This window comes from Archocentrus centrarchus, chromosome 22 (genome assembly GCF_007364275.1).
Source record: "Archocentrus centrarchus isolate MPI-CPG fArcCen1 chromosome 22, fArcCen1, whole genome shotgun sequence".
NCBI classification, from domain to species: Eukaryota; Metazoa; Chordata; class Actinopteri; order Cichliformes; family Cichlidae; genus Archocentrus; species Archocentrus centrarchus.
Window position 1 is genome coordinate 8,873,551 of NC_044367.1, and position 23,077 is coordinate 8,896,627.

Consider the following 23,077-nt stretch of genomic DNA (forward strand, 5'->3'; position numbering starts at 1 on the left):
CTGACATGGTTGGCAACTGTTCTTTAAAAAGCATTTCTATTCTGTGATCAACATTCATGGTACTTGAAGCTCAGAAAGATCACCAAGCCAGAGTAAACATAATTTTATAAGGTTAAATAATTTAATAATATTCAGTGAAATTTCTTGAGCTATTTACAGATGGAAACCAAAATTTTAAGATTGGAAGTGTCCACCTGATTTTTTTAAAATTTTTTTTAAAGTGCAGTGGCTAGCATTCCCAAGTACATCACATGGCAAAGGCTGTGAGAAAGATACTTTAAATCTACCACACTTTGGAACAAACATTTACAATTGTAACTGGACTTTATTTTGTTGGCTCCCTTTAGGTTGGATCTTGTGCTTCAGTGGTTTATTTCTGATTTATTTCCAAATTGCCATTAGGCCACCCAGAGTGGTTCTTCATATGTTTATCATAATGTGAGGGAGGTGAGGATCAAACAGATGAGCCTGAAAGATGGACACGACAACAGTTCAGTTCATCAATAAATCTTTAATTTTTCTTTATAAATGATTCTTACAGTTGTCTGCAAAACCAGCTTAATACAGAAATACCCCACAGTTTAAGCCATAACTGGGAAGAAAGGCATTGCCTCCATTCTCCGTAACTAAAGTAGCAGAAAATGTGCACTATAATCATTCTAGTGTGTGACCTGTGTGGAATTTGAAAACATAACTTTGGATATGTTTGTAGAGCAATGCAAACAGACTTTTTTTTTTTTTATTGTGTTATTCTTTAGCAAACATTGCAAAGAAGACTGTAGAGGTCGTCCTCTAAACATGACAGGAAAAAATAACTTAAGATAATTAATAGTTTTTAGGAACAAATACAATTTAAGTGGAAACTCTTGGAAAATATACAGAGCATAGCTCTGTAAAAGAAATCCACCAGTAGTGGATATGTTAAATAAACATAATGTTTCTATATTTACAGATGAGCGCCCAAAAGTCCCATTGTTCCAAGTACTGACTAAAGGTTTGATTCAGCAGGACGTTAAAGTGGTACAATCACTATTTGACACTAGAGGGCAACAAAGACCCTCTGATAAAGAAAATATACAACTCTTTATAAAATGCAAAATGAGCTCTTAAGAAAATTAGGACCCACACCATTAAATTGAAACGACTCCAAAACCTTTCAAACAGCAGTTTCTGAATGAAGCATCTCATCTATCCAAATCCAGTTTATCCCCCTACACACACACACACACACACACACACACACACACTTGCAGGGTTCTCCTTCAGTCTTCACAATCATGTTGATGACATCCCTCCTCCACCAGTACCAGCTGTCTCATTTGTTTTCTCTGCAGCATCTGAAGTTGGAAATGTGGAAAGAATTAGTTTGTTTGCATCCAGAAGGGTTGTACAAAAACAATTATTTGACTTATTTATGTTAAGTAGATGACGGTGTTAGTCAATTGGTGCAAATTGACAAATATCTCAAGTACTGGATGGCTGGGTACGATATTTCCTATTTTTTTTATTATTATTATTATTATTATTATTATTATTATTTATTTTCCTCTCAAAAACTGTAATTAGTCCAGCACACTTGGTTAAAAAATAAATCACATTCCCATTGATGCATCTGCTGCACTGTTTCATTGTCTACTAATTACAAACGTTAGCATGCTATAACAAGCTAAAGTGTATGGTAAAGATGGCAAACTGCTAATGTGCCCCTTCACATAGAAAGCAGCATGCACTGCACTGACCGCTAGGTTGTGAGGATGGCCCAAATTGCACCGGTCCCTTTACTGTATCTGTACTATGTCATTTTTTGCACCCACTCATGATTTTTACATGTGCAACACGCACCACACCCTGTCATTCTTCGTTTCTACTGGTCACGCATTGCATGCTCATTTAAAAATCTGGGCTAATCTATCTTACCTTGGATACTCTCCTGCTGTGTTTCCAGTTTTGGAGTTTGGTCCATGCCTTCACTAGTCTCAACCTCTTTGCCCTTTGTTTTGGGTTTCTTTGCAACAGGTGGTGGCACCCTGACTCCCTTATCTGCTTCACTGATCACCTTCTGTACATCTTCCTTGGCCCCCAGCACTGGCTTGGGATCAATGACAACCTTCTTATTGCTCTTGGAAAAGATAAAGCTTGCAGTACTGCTGGGTGACTTGTGAAGGTCCAGTGGTGATGTTGGTGAGGGCAAGCTGAGGCGAGATGCAGGACTTTCTTTTGATCTAGCTGCTGTCCTCATGCGGATGGCCTCCTGTAGGTTCATGGAACGAGTAGGGTTCACAGCAGGATAAGCCTTATTCTTAGGGGAGGTGACTGTGGAAGAAGACGCAGGTGGAACCACATCAGACTGGGACTTGGGCAGAGTCGGCTGTGAAGGGACTGTTTCAGGTGGAGGAATGGGTGCCGGAGAGGTCATGATTAAAGATCTTCTGATGGGCTTCTGAGGAGCCTCACCACTGACAGCTGAGGATGGGACCTGATTGCTGATTGTGACGTCAGTCTGTGGTTGCTCTTCAGTTTTAGGGAGCTCAGGGTTGTTGCTGACAGACCGCAGCTTGACCATCTGCAGGAGGGAAGGGGTGACAATGCGCATGGGTTCTTGTACAACAGGGGCAGAAGTCTGCTCCTGGCTTTTATTTTCTGTGCTCAAAGGAATAGGCTGGTGCTTAATGCTGGCATGACCCTGAACTGGTAAAGGTGGAGGTAAAGGAATGTTTATGGGTATAGAAGAAACAGGTTCCTTAGTCTTTGGTGAAGAAGCTTCAGGTGGTGGTGGTGGCATTGGGACTTCAAATGGAGGTGGTGGGACCTCCTGGGTTGTTGGAACATCTGTTTTGGGGGCCTCCTGAGTTTGTGGAACATCTGTTTTGGGGACCTCCTGGGTTGTTGGAACATCTGTTTTTGGGGCCTCCTGAGTTTGTGGAACATCTGTTTTGGGGGCTACTACCTTAGGCTGGTGGAGAAGCTCTATGGGAGGTGGAGGGGGAATATTCTGAGGGGGCATGAGAATACTGTTAGATACTGTGTTAGTTTCAGATTTGAAGGAGATGTTCTCTTGTGGAAGCTTAATTTTCTGCTCTGATGACTGTGGGTGTGATGGCAGGGGTGGTGGAGGTGGAATACTTTGTGGTGGAGTGACCTTGCTGCTGGGTTCAGCTTCTTCAGAGGACTGATATGTATTTTCCTGAGAAGGTGGAGGAGTAACCGCTTCAGAGGATGAGGCAGGGACCTCTCTGGAAGGCAGATGGGAGACCTCAACAAGCAGGGGAGGTGAGACTTCTTTAGCGGGTGAAGGAGATACTAATGTAACCAGTGTGGAGGAGATGTCTTTAACAGGTGGGGGCACATCTTGAATCACAGGTGAAGGCAGCTGTTTGGGTATTACATGACCAAACTCTACAGGTGGTGGTGGAGAACCCTCTTCAAGTGTCAGAGAAACCTTACTAGTTTGAATAGGTAGAACCTCTGTATTTGGTGGAGGGGGAGCTGTATATGGTGGGGGAGGAGGGATATTCAGGGGTGGAGCCACCACCTGAGACGTACTGGACTTCTGAGGTTCAGGCCCAGTGATCACCTTAACACTTTCCGTTTTTACTACTGATACAACAGATGTAGTTGTGCAAGAGGTGAGACCACTGAGAGAGGACTTTGGTGGCTCCTGAACAGGTATAACTGGTGAATTGTCACCAAACAGTGGGGGCGGCGGAAGAGGGAAATCTATTTCATTGAGCCCACTGGGGCTAACTTGTGCTAGTGCTGGAGGTGGAGGGGGCCAGGAAGACTCAGGAGATGCAACAGAAACAACTTCTTTGGTCTGTCTGGGGAGGGGCTGGGAGGGATGGTCCACTGGAGAAATGCGAACAAATGAAATGGCAGGTAATGTATCAGTGGTAGTCTTTACCTCTGTAGCTTGGCTGGCTGTTTTCTTAGCTGCTGCTTCTTTCATTACTCCAAGCCTTTCTTCTCGTTTTTCGACAGCCTTCACTATCATCCTATTCAATTCATCACTTACTCTTCCTTTCTCATCTTTACTATGTCCATTCAAACCTACATTCTGAGCCAGTCTTTCATTGCTATCTCTGTAAACCTCTGCATTCAAAATCCCACTTTCTTGAACTTTCTTTGCTTCCAGCACATGGAATCCATTAACTATCACAGATGGATTTTTGTGCTTTCTTTCTACCACCAAGCTCTTCGCTGACTCCTCTGTAGCTGCAGAAGGAGACTGCCTCTGTTGTCTTCTGTCCTTCGGATTCTTCTTTGCAATGGCATAAGTCTTGCCAGGGGCTGGGGGGTCCCAAGATAAGCTCACATGAACGCAAACTGTGAGCCCATACCTCAGGGGGAGGAGGTGGAGGTGCATGGACTTTAGGTGGTGGAGGGATATTGAAAAGTTCTATCAAGGCCTGTACGGAGGGACTAACAGTAACTGTGTCATTTGAATCAGGTTTACGTTCCTCAGTGGACTTATATTTAGAAGCCTCTGGTGGTGGTGCAGAAGAGGATCCAGGAAATAACTTGTGAAGTTTTGCTAAAAAGCCTTTCTTGTGCTTTGGAGATGAACTCTTGGGTTGTTTTGCAAGCTGTGGGGATGTGCCATCTTGGCTGGAGTTGCCGCTGACCGGGGAGATTACTTTGTCTAGCTTATTCTCCTTAAGCGGTTCCTGCTTCTCTTGCGAAACTGTTTCTACATCCTTTTTAGCATTCTCTATTTTCATTGCCTGCAACTGAGATTTAAAGGCATTGACTGACGAAGAGCCTGTGGAGTCATCCAGAGAACTGGTGTCAGCATTGTAACCAGGACTGTCCAGAGTCTTGGAGGGATAAGATCCAGGTGTGTCTTGCTCATTTTCCTCACCAGGGGCTGAGTTGCTGTATTTTCCTGGCACAATCCTAACCCCTTCCGGATAACGTGACTGTCGCTTCATTCTACTGTGGAGGGAATAGGAGCGGCTTGGAGGTGGAGGAGCCCTTTTTGGCTTTGTGACAGACAGACTACGTGCAAACTGCCCATCTTTCTTAATCTCATCTCCCCTTACAATGAGCCTGCCATTGGAGGTGGATATGGGGGCCTTGCTGATAGAGGACTGAATTTTGTTCTCCTTAGCAGAAGCATCACTATTCTCAGACCTCTTTTGCTTTGGGGTGCTGCTATTGGAGATGGTTGAAGAGTCAGACACCAAGGTCTCAGACGAGTCAGAATTGCTCCAACAAGAGGTGTCGGAAAGATTTGGAGGATTGTTGCGAGAGGCAGAGGTGATGGTTGACACTTTGGAAGAAGTGGTTCTGACCGAAGAGGCTCTAGAAGAAGCACGGGACGGAGCTGGGCTAGACAGCAGCAGGCTGCTTTTGCTAACAGTGCGGACACTGCTGCGACTACGCCCACGGCTGATTTCCACCACGTCAATTGAGGGTGGCAAGACGGCATTGGGAATGATTTTGGACATGTAAGCAGCCTGGGGTGACATGGACATGACAGGGCTGGGTAGCTCCTGCTGAAGACTGGAGGCAGTGGTCAACCAGGGAACGGCCAAAGACCGAGGTCTCTGATCATCTTCCAAGGCAGAACCCAGGTGGTGCAGCAGGGCCAGGTCGTCTCTATGACGAGCATGAGTAGCACCGAGCTGCTTGACATTTTCTTTGTTGAGAGGCTGGATAATGCTCATGCCCGGAACATTGGCACTGGTTCCTTCTTCTGACTCTGATCCCATCTGTTGTCTATCTGTATTTTGGCTGTAATCAGTCTCGCCATTAAAAAGCTGTTCCTCATCTAACTTTGGCACCAGTGTCCAGTCAACTCTGTCCAGACCTAATTGGAAACAAGATTGCAGCCTTTTAGAATCAAGATAGCTATTCATGCACTGATTTTCTTTCTTTAAGTCTGCAACATAACCTCCTATGATAGTGTGACAGTCCTTCGTAGTTCATATAGTTCAAAGAGTAAGTAAAGATTAGCATACCCAGCTCCCTCTGAACATGATGTGGGATACCCACAACAGTCTTCCTGTGTCTTCTTCTGCCCTTGGTCTTTTCCGACTTTTTCCCAGAGTTCAAAGGTCTGAAAGTTGAACCTGTACAGAGGAAACATGGTCAATCTGCAACACTGTTAAAATGAGAAAAACACAAAATCCATACATTTGTAATCAATTAAGTGATTCATCACTTCAGCTACATGCCATCAATTAAGTACTTTATGCAAGCATGTCACTATGTTCTGCATAATGACAAAGGGTGAATATAAGTGTTCTGGCTTATGTTTAACTTACCTTGCCTGGTGAGTCCAGAGCGAGAGGATCTTGTGGACACCGATGACTGCACAGAGGCAACTGATGATGTGTCAGGAATCGTGCTGTCTGTCATAAACCCTGCACTTTCCCCGTCTGTTTGGTTCGTCATCATTGACTGGCAAAAGGAGAAGCATAATTTATATTAATGGAGATTTTTTTTTTTTAAATTGTGGTACAAATATGTGCAATTAAAACACAAGACAGAAAAAAGAAAGGGCAAAGAGGTTGAGACTTGTGAAGGCAACACAGGAGATGCATGTAATGGGTCACTTACAATTGTGCTTTCACTATCCTGGTACTCCACTCCATTATTGGTTTCTGCAAACACAATAACATTTACAGATTCACAATGGTTATTTTTAATTATGGAAAGTGATAAGACCTGTGGAACAATTCTAATGTAGCGCATACATGTACTGCCTGTATCACTAGTTGGTTTTATACCTTCCTCCTGCATCATCTTCAATCCTTGCAGCGCCTCGGTGTGAAGGTCCTCCAGATACTTGGGCCTGCTGGTCTCGATGAACACATTCTCCTGGAACAATGGGGGTGTTGGGGTCTTGTCATTGTCATCTAGCTTTAGGCCAGCTTGAAAAGAAGAGGTGGGTAGAGGGGATCAGTGCGGATCAACTCAAAGCTCTGTTACGTTTACAGTAGGTGAGGGGGCCATATGGACATCAGGATAGCATGCAGGAGACTGTCAGGTACATTTAAGCGCAGGAACAGTAAAGGGTTAACACATGAGAGTGCAAATTAAATAGGCTGAACTCCAGTTCCTCTTGTGCAGGATTAGACACAGTGATCCTAAAGAAGGGATTATCATATCAAAAATCTGCCTGCAGCAACATATGCCTAGTATTTTGTCCCAAAGTATCATTTAAAGAGACAGTGAGAAGATACTAATTAAACTGCTATGACAGCTCAAACAATGGAAGCAATGCAAAACACAAATTCAAGTTAATGAGGTTTTACTAAGAAAGTGCAAAACTATATTCTCTTCATGAATCCAATATGAATTAAAAAAAAAATCCTCATAATTAAACGTAATGCACCATCGCTTTCCATCCACTTGGCATGTGATACAATACCTGCAGTGCCCTCATGCCTTCATGGCACAGTCTGGGATTGTTGGACTATCAGCCTTCCAAGAAAGTTTTATGTAACAGTGACAGCTGCTCCACATTTAGCTACCTCTACTCTCAGCACTCTCACTTTAAGACCATCCTGGAATTAACATGTGCTTAACTGTCAAAGCGAATTTCTACCTTCATCTTCTATAAAAGCATCAAATACGCTAGCCTACAATTATGGGTCTTTTTTCATTAGTAGCTACTGTAGGACAAAGAATCACAGCATTTTATCTATCAGCAAAGTAAATATTATCACACAACTGTAGTTTTTATGGTTTCTAATGACCACACTTTAATTTCTTTATTGCTTGTCATAAGCAAGACAGTTGACCCAGCCTGCCGTGATCATTTATAATATCAGTCAAGACAATCTGGACAGGCGCAATTAGCTGGATCTTAAACTGACAGGATCAAACAGTGACATGTGCTTGTATGCTGCTCTCACTCACCCCTTCGCTTGGAAACTGTTGGAAAGCAGTGAAAATTAGTATTGGAGTTATTAGTCAAAAGCACCACCATGGTCTTTCTTATGCCTTAAAAAAAAACAGGTCTACCAAAAGTATGCCCAAGTTATGATAAAGAAAAAAGCAAGAAAAAAAAAAAAAAAAAAAAACCACACAAAACTTTGATCTAAAGATGCAGACCACCTATTCAAAAGTACATAAATCCTGGAACAAGAAGAACGGTATGACTATCGTGCCTGTGTCAGTTCAGGCCCCGGCCAAGTGGAGAATGTCTCTACAGTCAATAGACAACCAGAGCTCAGACACTAATCCTCAGCAGCCTAATTCCTGCCCCCCCCCAGCATCCAACTATTGTGCCCCATCTGCAGGCTAGCTCACCCAGGATTGGTCAGTCAGGATGCAGAAATCAAGCATGTAAACATTAAAGCAAAGAGAGAGCTGTTGTCAGGGGTTTGAGGGGAAAAAAAAACAACAAAAAAAACACCATCAGGGGTGCCTCCAGTAAACAACACACCACCTCTTGGTCAATTTCTGTACTCCCTCCAACTTCATTAACATATACAGTATAAAGCTACTTTTAGCTGCTCCATTATTCACAAGAAATAACCACATCAGGTAACTTTGCATGTTTTAATTTGGCAGATTTCATTTATTTATTTTTTTAAATTGCTGGATGCCCTTCCTGAAACAACACCAAAGGGATTTGTATCTCCTCCAAGAATCAAACTGGGGATATTCTGCTTATGTAAACCACTACATTAAATTTTATTTATATATAAAAGTCCATTATTTTGCCACAAGGGGGTGTAATTGAAATAAAGTACTCCTAAAAGAAGATTAAAACCATGTTTAGAACAGGCCTGCAGCTCCACAGCACATGGTCACCCATGTGAAAAATGTTCCCCATTGTTTCCAGAAACACTACAATAAATTTGTTACTACGCAGCTTGAATACAGAGAATGCCACAAGTCTTCCTTAGTTAACTGTTAAGTGCTGCTATCCGGACAGGCACCAAATACTTTTCAAAAGGCTTGTTACAGCATCACATTTCTGTTGACAAGACTATTTTGTCTTTAATCTTTCCAGTTTTTTTTTTATTTTTTATATCTACTTTTTCATTTATCACTTCCTGTTGCGCTGAGCAGACATGACGGGGAACGCGTGACATCTGAGCAAATGGAAAACGCTCCCATGGTCTGGGATCCTACAGAGTGAGGACAGAGATGGATCACGTGTTGAACCAGCACATATGAACGAGTAAAAACATCACTGGTTTAACAGAACTGGCTGCTGAAGACATCACAAAGCTGATGCACATGTGTGAAATAAAGTCAACCTCAGATAACGCTTATCTTTTTACCATGGTTGGGCATTAAGTGCATGGTAATAATGTGCTCATATTATCACTGGTTCGGCAGTCACTTTGTAACTGAGCCCATATTAATCACCGGCATATTAAAAGACACCATCTGGCACTGCTGGATTGTGCAGATGTTGGACGTATTAATGGGCTGATAGTGGTGGTGATTACGTATAAACCCCCAAAACTGATGTTTACGTCTCAGATTTGGATAAACAAACTAAATCAAATGGATGCAATACTATGTGACTGTTTAATTCAAGTTTGAGTCTTCAGCCACCAGTGAGAAGGGGGGGGGGGGGGTTAAGGGGGGAATTAAATGATTCTGACATGTAAATAAGAGTACATTTAAAGTGGAACATTTTAAAATAAGCATTTTAAAATAAGCATCTGTTGGAAAGTGTGTTTTGGTAAATTCTCTGGCAGTAATCAGAGAGAGAGGGATTCAGGAAATATGTTGCATCATCATATTATTCAAAACAAATTACATCCAGATTGGCTACTTTATGTTAGTTTTTGTTTTTTTGTTTTTTCTAATTCTTAAAATATCCTCAGGACCTCTCAAGGCAGATTTTTTTTTTTTTTTTTAACCAATCAACCAGAACTTTACAGCTGGCAGTGAACTGCTATCTGCCTGACTGGGGACATCCATCACTTAAAGCCGCAGAAGATAGAAATCTGGAAAAGAGAGAAACTTGCTGTGGGACTGAATGTTACATACTTCAGGGACATTTTTCACTCTTCACACTAATTTCTATTCTTCCTCTGATCTGGTCTGAAGAGTCTTGTGACTGGTAAAGTCTCCAAAGTTTCTAAAACCTGAACAGAGTCCAGGAGAGGTGCCGGAGTCCAGTTCCCTCTTAGAGTATTGGAATTGCAGGAAGGCTGCATCGTAGCAAGTGCTTGTATGCTGCTCTCAAACATTTTGCCAACCCAGGTTTTAATTTTCCAGCGAGACTGTAAAATTGAAGTAAAAAAATTAGCTTTTCATTTTCAGTGATGTTGCCTTCAGTAACAGTTTTAACCATCACTGTCTGACTTACTACAGGAGAGAGTCACGAGTCCTAAATTCCTAAAATGTTAAGCCTATTATGCTATCCATATTTCTTCCAGGTGCCCATCCCAGCTGCCACAGGGTGAGGGGCGGGGCACACCTTAGACGGGTCGCCAGTGTGTTGCTGGGCTGACACACAGACAGAGACAATCATTCATGCTCACATTCACATCCTTGACCAGTTAGGAATCATGCATGTCTTTGGAGTGTGGCAGGAAGCCGGAGCGCCTGGTGAGACACAGAAAAGCCCCGACTGATCAGTGGAATCAAATCCAAGGCCGTCTGGGTGTGAAGCGACATGGCTAACCACCACACCCCCCCTGCTCATATTAAACATGGTCAAAGCTTCAAATAGATCAGTAACATACAGGTAATCCCCATGAGCCAGTCCAGACTTCACACTGCTCTACATGTTCTGTTTAAGGCATTTTTTTCTATTCTTTGAACTGTATGATATCAAAGAGAGTGGATATCCTTAATATGGTCCTCTCAGGTGCATAAGTCTGGTTGTGAGACAAGAAGATCCACTTACCTGCTGTTCAACCCTTCGGTCAGTTAGAAACACTATAGCTTAAAAGAAGTGCTGCTAAAGCAGCTGATTTTGGACAGTGGATGACAGTGTTGCGCCGAGATTGGTAAGATAAGGATTCATTTGAACTGTGAGTCACACAAAGCTGCTTTTGAGTCCAGGAATGAAAATATGGACCTAGAAATATTTTGATTTTTGTTTCCAAACAATTTTATTTACGTGCACTTTTTAAACTCATGCTCTCCAGACTACCATCCTTTTTAGCCTAAATAGAGGTCATGCAAGAAATTTGCTTACACTAGAAACAAGGACCAGGAGGACAGACAAGTTGCTCAGCTTCACAGAGCACTAAAAACTCTTTTACATAGAGCACAGCACACACTGACACAATCTAGCGCTGATGTGACTCTTCTTAGAACCGCTTCATGGGAATCAAACAGATGCAAATACCCCACACACACCTCTGCTCCCTGCCCTAACTTGCCCCTCTCTCTTGTTTTGAACCGCCAGTCAGACAACCGTGCAGAGACATTCTCTCCGGCTCTGAGGGTGCTGTCTGCCAGGTGCTTAAGCTTCTCTAATCAACACAAACCCAACTGACAGTGGGAAAGAGCTGAAAGTTCACTCTCTATCTAAAGGCCAACATGTGCGGCCTCGATAGAAACACGTGTTAAAGAATCCCGGTCCAAGCGTGCGTACTCCATTTTCATGCTCCTGGCTTTTAGTGAATTAAATATAAACATCAGGGCTAAAAGAATAGGAAGCTGTGACAAAGGACTGCAATCTAGGTAACAGATATACCTGCATCATGTGGCACGCAGTGTTGCACTCTACTTCACAATCGGTATGCCAGAAAAGCAGATGTATCAAATATCTCAGAAAATAACAGCTTAACAGCAATAGGTTGCAGAAAAAAAAGTCACTTTTTTTACACCACAGTCAGTCAATGTCACCACATCAGTTTACATCCTGAACCTTCCCACAACACGGACTTAATTCATTATTTCACAATTTGTATGGCGGAAACTCGTAACAAAAAAAAGGTCTGTGTGAATAGGTTTAGCCATAAGCAACAAATCAAATCACATTAAAATGTAGAAGAGAGTGGAAAGTATTCAGGCCTGCTAGTGCCTGTTTAAGCAAGCTTGCTACAGATTAATGTATGAATACAAACAATGAAAGTATTATTAGTATATGATGGTGTTAGAAATAGGCAGAATAGTTTGGATGTATTATAGGCAAACTCAGCAAGTTCATAACTGTTGCTTTCTCTCTCTTTTTTTTTTTTAATCTGTTTTACACAGAAAAGTGTGCAGCATTTGAGCCTCATTAAGGGGCTGCAATTGTAGCCTGTTAGTGGATCCACCACCACAGAAATTTCCAGCAATTACTGGATAAATCGTCAACATCGGGTAAGAATTTGTCATTCCCCAGAGGATAAGCATCTCTCTAGCAGACCAGCAGGTAAAAGTTTTGTAAAACGCAAAACTGTATGTATAATTGTATAACAAATACTAAGAAAGCAAATTCCTTATGAGTGATAGCTGAACTTCGGCACAAACTCCGGGGATTCAAAATGTAATTGCACACTCAAAGCCTTAATCAAGCATACACACAGCACAGGTATATTCTATACATTTTTGAGCAGCCCTGCAAACCATCTTTTCACCCTGCTCCCTTCTGGCAGGCACTACCGGGCCATCTCAGCCAGCACCTCCAGACTTTGGAACAGTTTCATCTCCAGGGCCATCACATAACTAAATAACACATAATCCTCCTACCCTCTACAGAGTAAAACTGCACTTTATAGGTTCACAGTAATATGCAATGGGACTCTGCAATATGTGAAGCTTTGCTGTTTTTTTTATGATTTATGTTTTTAAAACATTTATGTGTGAATGTGTGAGTGGATGCAGTGTGTGAATGTGAGCATCAATCTTTAAGTGGTCGCACAAGTAAATGTCGTTGTGTGTATCAACTGCATAATGACAAAGACTGTCATTCACATACACTCTCATACTCCAGTGGATGCATCAGGGGCAATTTGGGGCTCAGTATGTTGTCCAGGGACGCGTCGATGTGTCGGCCCGGAGGAGCCACAGCCACTGTTAATTCACTTTGTTTATTATTAATGTGAGATAATATAGTGGTCTTGCCCTAATATGGTCACTTCTGTCTCCAAAAAACAAAATGACGACTCTAGTTTTTTTTAATGACTGGCTCACACTCAAAGAAACCAACCACAGAGCTGCTGTCCTAACCTCACATTTAACATTAGTTCTCTCTCTTCAGAACAAACAAAATGACACCTCTGGGGACTAAAGTAGCAGTTTGTGTTGACATAAACCGGCATTATATACAAGCAGAGTTTGCACGAGAACTGCACGATCTAATACAAATCTACATTATTAACCAGCGCTGTGAGCACGTTTAGGAAAATTTGTTGCACCAGCACGGCTTTCTTTAGCAACAGTGTCACAAGTATCTGTGACCTACCACTGCTCCAAAATGTCTTGATTTAACTACAAAAGTCCTGAGTGGTGACTCACAGAGTTTTCCAAACACACAAACACTTATCAGCCTCTCTGTAGACCCACCACAGCGTGTTGGCAAACATTTTCCTTTCGTGACAATGGCAATAGTTGGTGCCATGCCACGGTGACATGTCTGCATGTGTTGACGATGAAACAATGCAAGATTTGAGAAATAACTGTTGCTGTTGGCTGTCTTGCTCAGTTTGGTAACACTGACACCAAATATTAGAAGGCTGCAGAGAATATACTTGATGAAATGAAACTCAAGCACATCATTCAGATTGGGACTAGAAGGCAAACTGGCACTTATTAAAACTGAACACTTGAGCGAACTAAATATGATCACATGTGTGACATTTGGGTGTGGTGACACTTCACCTGATGAACTAAAATCCTACTAAAACCCTGTTATTATAAATAAGCGTATGTGCAACTGTTTACACTCAGTCAAGTCCACAACTACTGAAGTTCCCACAGCGCCAGCGTTAACTTGTCTCACCTACGCACTCGTAACATATTTGGAGAGCGTACGCTGGCACATTTTACACTTTTTTTCACAAAGAAGCTAAATAATAAAAGCGTCTTTGAGAGATGCACACTTCCCTGAGGCAAAATTCTACAAAAAAGCAGTTAATTACTTCCCACCATGAGAGGAAGAAAGTGAAACCCAACCACAAGTCCGTTTTCCTTAAACCTGTTCTCCTGCCCTTTACTGTTATTGTGTCGTGCTACACTGGAAAAGTGTCTCTCTGTTGTTATTAACTATTTTAACAGAAAAACCTTTCAGTTAATTGGACAAAAGGCCTATTGAAAACCAAGTCTCCTACAATCCTGTATTTTACATGTAAATGTGCTGTAAGGTTCTTTTTTTCTTCAGTGTTTTCCTTCAGCTATCTGCCATCCCACCATAGACAGTGAATCTTTATTTTCCTCCCAGAAAATCCACACTTTCTTCTTTCTTCCTGATTTATGCATTAACACAAACTCATGCTGCACCTCTAATACACTCGTGGCCAAAGGTTTTGAGAATGACATAAGTATTGGTTTGCTGCTTCAGTTTTTAATGATGGCAATTTGCATATACTCCAGTATGTTATGAAGATTGATCAGAGGAATTGCAAATTATTGCAAAGTCCGGCTTTGCCATGAAAATGAATTAAATCCGCTTCATTTCAGCCCTGCCAGAAAACTACCTGCTGACATCATTTCAGTGACACGCTCATTAACACAGGTAAGAGGGGAACAAGGCTACAGATCACTCTGTCATGCTGATTGAGTTTGAATAGCAGATTGGATTTCCTCTTTTTACCATCGTTACCTGCAAGGAAACACGTGCAGTCATCACTGCTTTGCAGGCACGGGTATTGCTGTTAGTAAGATTACACCTAAATCTTAATATGTCAAGAAAGGACAGAAGTTTGACTGTTGTGAAGGAGGCTTCAGGGTGCCCAAGACAGTCCAGCAAGCACCAGGACCATCTCTTAAAGGTGATTCAGCTGCAGGATTGGGGCATCACTAGTGCAGAGCTTCCCCAGGAATAGCAGCAGGCAGGTGTGCATGCATCTGCACGCTTTTGGAGGATGGAATGGTGTCAAAAAAGGGCAGCAAAGAAGCCACTTCTCTCTAGGAAAAACATCAAGGACAGACTGACATTCTCCAAAGAAGTACAGGGATGGACTGCTGAGGACTGGAGTAAATTCATTTTCTCTGATCAAGCCCCTTTCTGATTGTTTGGGGCATTTGGAAAAATGATTGAAGAAAAGGTGAGTGCTACCATTAGTCCTGTGTCATGGCAACAGTAAAGCATCCTGAGATAATTCATGTGTGGGGTTGCATGCCATGAGGAAAGAATGGCACCAAAACATCCTCTGTGAGCAACCGTTAAGAACGGTTTGGTGAAGAACAATGACTTTTTCGGTATGATGGAGCATTGTGCAAAAAGTGATAATTAAGCGGCTCGGTGAACAAAACAATGAAAATTTGGGTCCATGGCCAGGAAACTCACCAGATCTTAATCCCACTGTAAATGTTTGATCAATCAAGAGGTGAATTGACAAAAGAAAAACTTGCAAATTCTTACAAACTCCAAGCATTGATCATGTAGAATGGGTTGCTATCAGTCAGGATTTGGCTGACAAGTTGATTCACAGCATGCCAGGGTGAACTGCAGAGGTCTCAAAAAGGAAGAGCCAACACTGCCAATATTGACTTTACATAAACTTAATGTATTTGTCAATAAAAGCCTTTGAAATTTATTAAATACTCATCATTATACTTCAGTATACCCACAGAAACATTTGATAAAAAGATCTAAAAACACTGAAGCAGAAAACTTTGTCAAAACCAACACTTGTGTTGTTCTCAAAACTTTTGGCCATGACTGTAGAGTCTCGTGGATTCATGTAAAACCTTGACTTTGTGATGAATCCACAAAATCTGCAAACCTCTCAGACAGTTGTATGTCACAAGTTTAAGTAGCAGATACAGAAAAATAAACTCAACAGCCCTGCTTCACCCAAGCAGCCTCTAGAACTGAATATTCAACAAAGGAAGTCACACTAAATGGCTCACATGATCTGAACCTGGCATGAAAACTAAACAAATTCTCACACACAAAGGGCTCCCTATTTCTAGCTTCCTTGGAGAGATAGCTTAAAGCTCAGGAATGTGAGGAATCTCTGAGGGAGTGTTCAGAGCAAACAGGTGAGTGTACCTTGTTAGGGCTGTATGGCCTAAGTATCCTTAAACAACCTTGTTCCCATTTAAAAAACAAGGGAATTCCTTAAAAAACCCAATAGAAAGAAAGGACAGAGTTGTGTAAGAGAGGCCCATCTAGTTTTGCATAGGATTGGGTAAACTGAAAGTATGCCAGAGAAATCACTCAGACAGGTACACAAAGATACAAAATGCCATTTTATGTCATTATACAAAAGGAGGTGAATGAACTTTCAGAGACAGATATCCTCTGCCTGTTGGCTCAAGATGAATCATGGAGACGTTATCAGAAAAGACAATGAACAATTAATGTGTTCATAAGACCGTAAAGCCTCAGAGCCCAGAGTTTATCAACCCAAACCTGCTACTGTGCAGTCCCTCTCTGGTCCAAAATCCATGGGTTTACTAAAACAGCACAGGGTAAAGTGAACCTTTACAATGTTTGGATCAGGAATTCACCGTCATTCATAAGTGAAACTGAAAAGGAAACTCATCATACTCACAGCAGGTTAGTTTGTTTAGTTTATAAGCAAGCTTAAGACATGCAGTATCACTTAAATAGAAACACGTAGTAATAAGGCTATACTGCTTAATGTTTGTTGTATTCTCCAGTCAATATATATTTTGGATGCGATGTGAACAGAATTATGTACTTGAACTTTATTAAAAAGAGCTTAAAATTATTAGTTTTGAATAGTTTTGATGCTCTGAGATATGAAAATTATGAAAACTGAGGATGGGATTAAGATGCTATTATCCACTTAAAATCCACTCAGTTGCTGATAGCTTTGATCCTGAGACGCTCAGAGACAATAAACAGTTAAAATGGCATTTGGACTGTACAACAGTCTTAAAACATCAGGAATAATATAAACATTGTATGTAAATAAATTGGCTTAGGTACGGGTGGGTTGATTTGTGGGTATGTGAAGTAGATCCTGTGTTTACAAAGAAAAACTCGGCCCACCTCAACTTGGCAACGAGTTTCTCCATTTGTTCCATTCCATCACTTCTTTTCCCCTCACTTCAATTGGATGATTTATTATTTCCTGATTTTATGACCAACATGCTTTGCACATTCCCCTCCCTTTCAAATCATGACTGCAATGCAGCACAGTGTGTAAGCTACTGCTGAAAATGACCCTGACGGAGTCCCACGTTGGTTGCAAAGCGTCGGTTATTTCAAATACATATGGCATGTGAAATAAAGGCATTTTACATTTCAACAGTCCCTATGGTGTGTCTGGGCATAGCCTTATTTTTACCATACATTCATTACAATGCACCTTAAGCATTTTATCCATCTTATATCTATAGTCAGTTTAGAATCATAGATGAACCTAACATGCATAGCTTTGGACTGTGGGGAAAAAGTTGAGTACGGAAATCCATGCAGGTACAGGGAGAACAGAAAGACCCGAGCCAACCAGGAAATTCAAACCAGGAACCAGTGCACCACCATGCCGCCCAGAACTCGCCCAATATTGCATCTGACCAGCGTGCCAGACCTCTGAAGGTATCCTGTAGTATCAGTCACTAAGGGATTAGCAGCAGATCCTTTAAGGTCTTTAAGCTGCGAGGTTGGCGCAATGGTTTGGCTTCTAAAATGTCTTTGTACTGTGGAAAATGGCCATCACCTTTTTTCTAAAGCTTCAGGTGTTAATATCAAATCCCAGATTTGCACTGAAACTCACACCTCATTGTGCCTGTGCCCAAAGTCAGAAATTGTCACATTTTCTCTTATTAACAGAAAGTATTGTGCTCTGATAGGGAGCCCTACACCCTCGTCTCGTTTACTCCATTTGACCCGGAGATGTCAGGGGAAAAAAAAAAAAAAAACACAACACCTTGTTCCTCCCTCACTGTAACAGTCCTGGCATGGCTTTTAATTAACTGGCACACTGCTTGCCATACCAGGCATTTATTGGGCAAGAGGCCCCTCTGGCATCAATACAGATCATCAGGGGCTCTATTTTCTGGGCAAGTGTGTTACATTGCACTACATCTTGCTCCTGTAATAAACCTCCTCTGGATGCGTTTTGGGAATGCTGAGCTCCTTCTCTAATCTGAGGAAGTGTCTGCTGAGAAACTTGTGCAGTGGTTGTTGCCAACACCAAGAATCAACACAGCGTACACAAAACGTTCATTGCTAAGGGCTCAATAGCAGCATGCGTCTATACCTGGCACATAGATCACAGTTAATAGTCAACAATTCTGGCTTTGCAAACATACATTTCCATAACCTTAAGGCAAATTTTATACCATTAAATTGTATTTTCTGTGATTATTATCAACAATGCTTATAGGTCGCTTACTAAAAAAAAGAATTCAGAAAGTAATGTTATCCTGCATCTCCAGTGGAGTGTATTCAAAGTGAAGTGGAAGCATTCCTGACCCCTGCCCAATGTGGGAGTTAGCCTCTCCGCCAACCTTGGCAGAGGAGAAATACCTTATCTCACTTTGGTTCACTTTTTCAAACGAAACTGCTACTCTCACAATGCTGTGACCTAACAATAAAGTGCAAAGATTGTGTAACACAGTCAAAAAATGCCCTGATGTCCTTTATGTGTGCATTTGTTTATCATCTACCAAAGCCACAGATGTGACTGAAAACATGTCTACACATATTCTTCTAATGTTTTGCTTATAGTTTGACAATGTCAGACGGATGAGTCTGGAAATCCCGACATCCTTCGCCACTGCACTGAGATCAGAACTCCAACGACAAGAAATGAGGGGAACCTCCTCTGTCGTAAAGCAGTTAGTCAAGGCTGCATAAGCCACCGCCAGACAAACACACATAAACAGCCCTGAGCAAACTAACTCCATTTGTACTTTCATGTTTTAGCATACGCAGTTTCACATGAAACAAGCACAAGGATTTGCTTGTTTGTGAATGTTCTGTGTTTCAGGTCTGACTGCATGTAGGTGTGATTAACCAGGGTATAAAACCAACGTTAGCACTTACAGTTCCCACCGCCACTATTCTGATAACAATAGAGTTCACAAAGAGAAAAACAGGACTCTGCTGTCCCTCTGCAAGCTGCAACAAGATCTGCAGAGTACAGTTCAGGGAAAAGTCTAAGTGTTCCCAGAATTTTCTTAAAGGGGACCTATTATTCTCATTTCCAACTCCATATTTTAAGTCATTGATTCTGCTAACATAACTTGCATGATAATGAAGCTGTTTCAGCTTCCCTTCCTTTAAGGCCACCTTTAAGCCAGCTTCCTTCTGACAGGCTGCATCTCACAAGCAGAAGGTCTGAGCAGCAGGTGGGCGGGTTTGTTTGGCTTTTGGTTTACTAGGATGACTTGCACATGCCCTCATTATTTCAGATTCTGCCTGTGTTTAATATGAGCACGCAACATTGGAATAGTACCTACTGCATGAACATCAGAAGACGAGAAGGAAATGAGACTGATCAAAAATCCCTGCAGAGAACAAATAGACACACATGGGAACCAATACGTACGATATTAAGCCAGCTCCAGGACTTTGTATCGACCCATCACAGATGACACATTAAAGACTATGCTGCTCTAAAATGCTGCGACAACAAATAACTTCACCTTGTAGTGATGTACTTAATCTTAGTGAGGTTTCTTTTTAAGAGTCCTTCCTTCCTTTCTGACAGATACCTGTCTGTTTGATTCATGTCCGTACAAAATGTAGACCAACTGGCACTGCCTCAATAGAGATGGGAAATTCATCAGCACAACAATATGCAAGTTTTATGTTTTGGTTTTGCATGTCAGTCAAAGGTATTTTGTCTTGTGATTCACAGTTGCAAGACTTTATTAAGGATGGTTTGACATCCAAAACGTATGGCTAACCTGCCGAAACTGCAATGCGGTAGAGCAGAAACTACAGATTGTGTTACTTAATGATTAAGCTTACACATTAATTTTATGTGTAGCAGTACTTGGGGTTCGAAGGCAAAGCAATATGAAATGAAAAGTGCCAAAACACACTGGAAAACCTTAAATAAAACAATCTTTAGACTGATAAATGATTAAAATAGTTCAAGTATCAGACTTAGTGGTGCAGCAAATGGGACCCTATGGGTTCTTACCGTGACTGTTGCCCTGCAGATGAGCCTGCCTTCCAGACTTCTGTCCTGCCTTGTTTCCACCCTGATTCCCAGCAGGGTGCCCATCCAAAGCCAGGTCAAGCGCAGGACCCAGACCTGGGTTTTGCCCATTCGCATTGAGTCTGTTCCTCCTCTTACCCTTCAGCAGCCCAAAGCGCGACCCAGGGAGCGAGAACGCTTCTTTCGCCCTCTTTTCCTGTGCTTCTCCTGGGCAAAAATGTCAACACATCCTGGGGAAGCAGGTCCCCAAACCCCAGTGAGTCACGGTTTGACATCCCACCTCACACTGGAGCTACACCCTGAGGAAACAACAGGAAAGAAATGACATTTTAGTTCTCATCTAAGCACACACATGTAACGGCACTCAAGAAGAGGGAATAAGTGATCGGTCATACCAGATTTTCTGATTGATTTCTAAACTTCTCTCCCACTGTTTTTCCCCAACGCCAGTAAAAATCAGCTTGCTTAAGGTAATAAATCAGTCACAGTTTTGAATGAAAAGTTGACAGAACTGTCATTAAGAAACTAATAATATTGCATTATTCTGCTTATGGAAATCACAGCATCCATACTGAAAGTTAGGCTCAGCAAAGAAACCCTTTAACTCAAAAATCTAAAATAATAATAATAATAATAAGTGTCTTACAACAATAACTACATCTGATTACTGTCTGCCTTCTTAGGTTGATTGATTTTCTGAAAAATCTAAAGATACATATCTCTCATTGTCGTGTTTCCACAAGTGTGCTGTGGGTGTTTGTATTCAAGTTAAAACTTACAGTATGCTTTCAGAAAAGATTGGCACTGTGAAACTAGAATCATTGCCTTGTGGTTTTAGGCATGCACCCAACCAGGCAAGCTGCAGTTTGCATCCATTTATATCCATATTCATGTAGTATATATAGTAAAGACTTGGAGAACAGAACAAAATTGCACCTATGACATTAGACACACTTTTAACACTTTTAAGGTGAGCACTGGGATTAGTGTCACTAGTTTAAACCAAATTTTAGATGTAGTTCCTCAGTTATGGCATCAACTAATGACCAGAAAACTGTTCTTACATAATATTAGGATTTCACAGTGAAGCAGACCTTTGGCCTTTGGGATACATAATGTCATCAATTAATCATTTTATTCTATTTGTTTAAAACTTTGGGATAATTAGCATGAAAATTATTGCACTGTGGCTAAAAACACATTCACAATTACCTTTGACCTTTGACCACCAAATACTTCTTCAAGTCCAAGAAACATTTGTGCCAAATTTAAATAAATTCCTTCAGTGCATTTGTGAAAATATTCAACATTCACGAGAATGGGATGAATGGGCTTTGTTTACATCATGGTTTATTTGCCTAATGATGTATTTATAATAGCTTATATTATGATGTAATGATTCTTGTGTGGACCCCAGAGGGGAACAGCTGCTGTGGTTTTGGTGGCTAAAGATGATCCAAATAAACAAATAATCGTACAGGCAACAGAAAACAGAAATCCCTCCAAGAGCACAGAGGAATAACTAGCAGTAAAAACTTAAGTATTACAATTATATCCAACATGTATCCATACTAGCAAAATCTATTTACTCAGACCACTCCTCCCCGTTTGTGTTTGTGTGATCTCCGTGGTCCCTGCTCATTCAGCCAGCACACTCGAGCCTACACAGACCCCCTCCAGCCTCTAAACCAATCTCCAGCTCTACAAAGAAAGACCTGGCACCGCTCCCTTCATTCATAACATGGAGTCATAATTCACAAAGCCACACCCGTAAGCTCACGCACTGCATACATACAGGCTCAGCAGCACGTTAGGAAGAGCAAAGGAAGACAAACATAAACAGCTATCAATGTGCAATGAAGCCTTTGTAATGAACAGTGTCCATTCACACCTCAGCACTGTTTCTTTTTAGTGTCACTTCTCATTGTCTTCCTTCACTATTGTTTTATTCATTATCCACTGAATGAGCTCATCGCCTTCGCTTTGCTTCCTTCCTCCGCCCGTCACCTTGTTAAACTTCCCTACTCTGAGGCAGATTTCCCAGCCTTGTTCCTTAGGATCTGTAGCTTACACTGGACTTCTTCCAGCTGTGTTCTTTATTAGATACTTATGGCCAAATCACAGGCTGAAAGTAGGGCCAACTTTAAGATGACAGGAGCTTGTAAGCAGACAGAGATTTAAGGAAGGGGGAGCCGAATCTGACTGAGTAAATCATGGCTCTCCGGTGCAGTCATAAGTTTTTTTTGGCTGTCGTGCTGTTTTTCAGTCATGCATGAAAAACACTGCAAAAAAGATTTAAGTAACGTGTGAGTAACACAGCCAAACATGTTTCTAAGAATACTTTGAACCTTAAGCTGATGAGACATGAAACCAAACCACACAAACCCAAATCATGTTCTGGGAGGATTTACAAACGTGACTTTTCCAAACCAGCCTCTCATTATCAAAACTCTGTAACAGGGAAGTAGATGACTCTGCCTGGGTGCATCATATGGAAGATATTTAAGCAGATGTGCACATTTAAAGCCAGATGTTTGACATTCTGTGCACCGTTTATGAACTAACATTTCCTTTAGTCTTAGGTCTTGACAAAGTAGGATTCTCAGTGGACTGAAAATGAGACAAGGAATATATCACACCAGTTTACACCTGACTAAAGGACACAAACTTACAGTTGTGCCAGTTTTGGGGAGCTAAACACTAACTGGGATTGCCTCTGGAATTTGCATGTATTCACTTAGTGATGCAAAAATGTATAAAATTGCTTGTTCTCTTTTAAACTACTGGAATTGCAGCTTCTAGAGCATAGATTAGATCAGGGTATTTATCATGAGAATACCTGCTCACTCAGTAAAATTAATTTCACTGTGATCTGCCTCAAACTAAAGTTTGGGCTTTGGGACAGTAATGTT

The 23,077-nt window shown here is 41.5% G+C and overlaps 1 protein-coding gene across 1 annotated transcript; it reads right to left on the bottom strand.

The window, feature by feature from the left end:
- Positions 1–491: 491 nt before the first annotated feature.
- On the bottom strand, positions 492–20,440 carry LOC115772667 (uncharacterized protein KIAA1522 homolog). The gene is given in 10 exon segments (XM_030719052.1): positions 492–1,337; positions 1,918–4,294; positions 4,296–5,809; positions 5,961–6,071; positions 6,267–6,402; positions 6,562–6,605; positions 6,732–6,875; positions 20,148–20,312; positions 20,315–20,392; positions 20,395–20,440. Coding segments are annotated over 10 exon segments (4,677 nt in total). The 3' UTR covers positions 492–1,275.
- Positions 20,441–23,077: the final 2,637 nt, after the last annotated feature.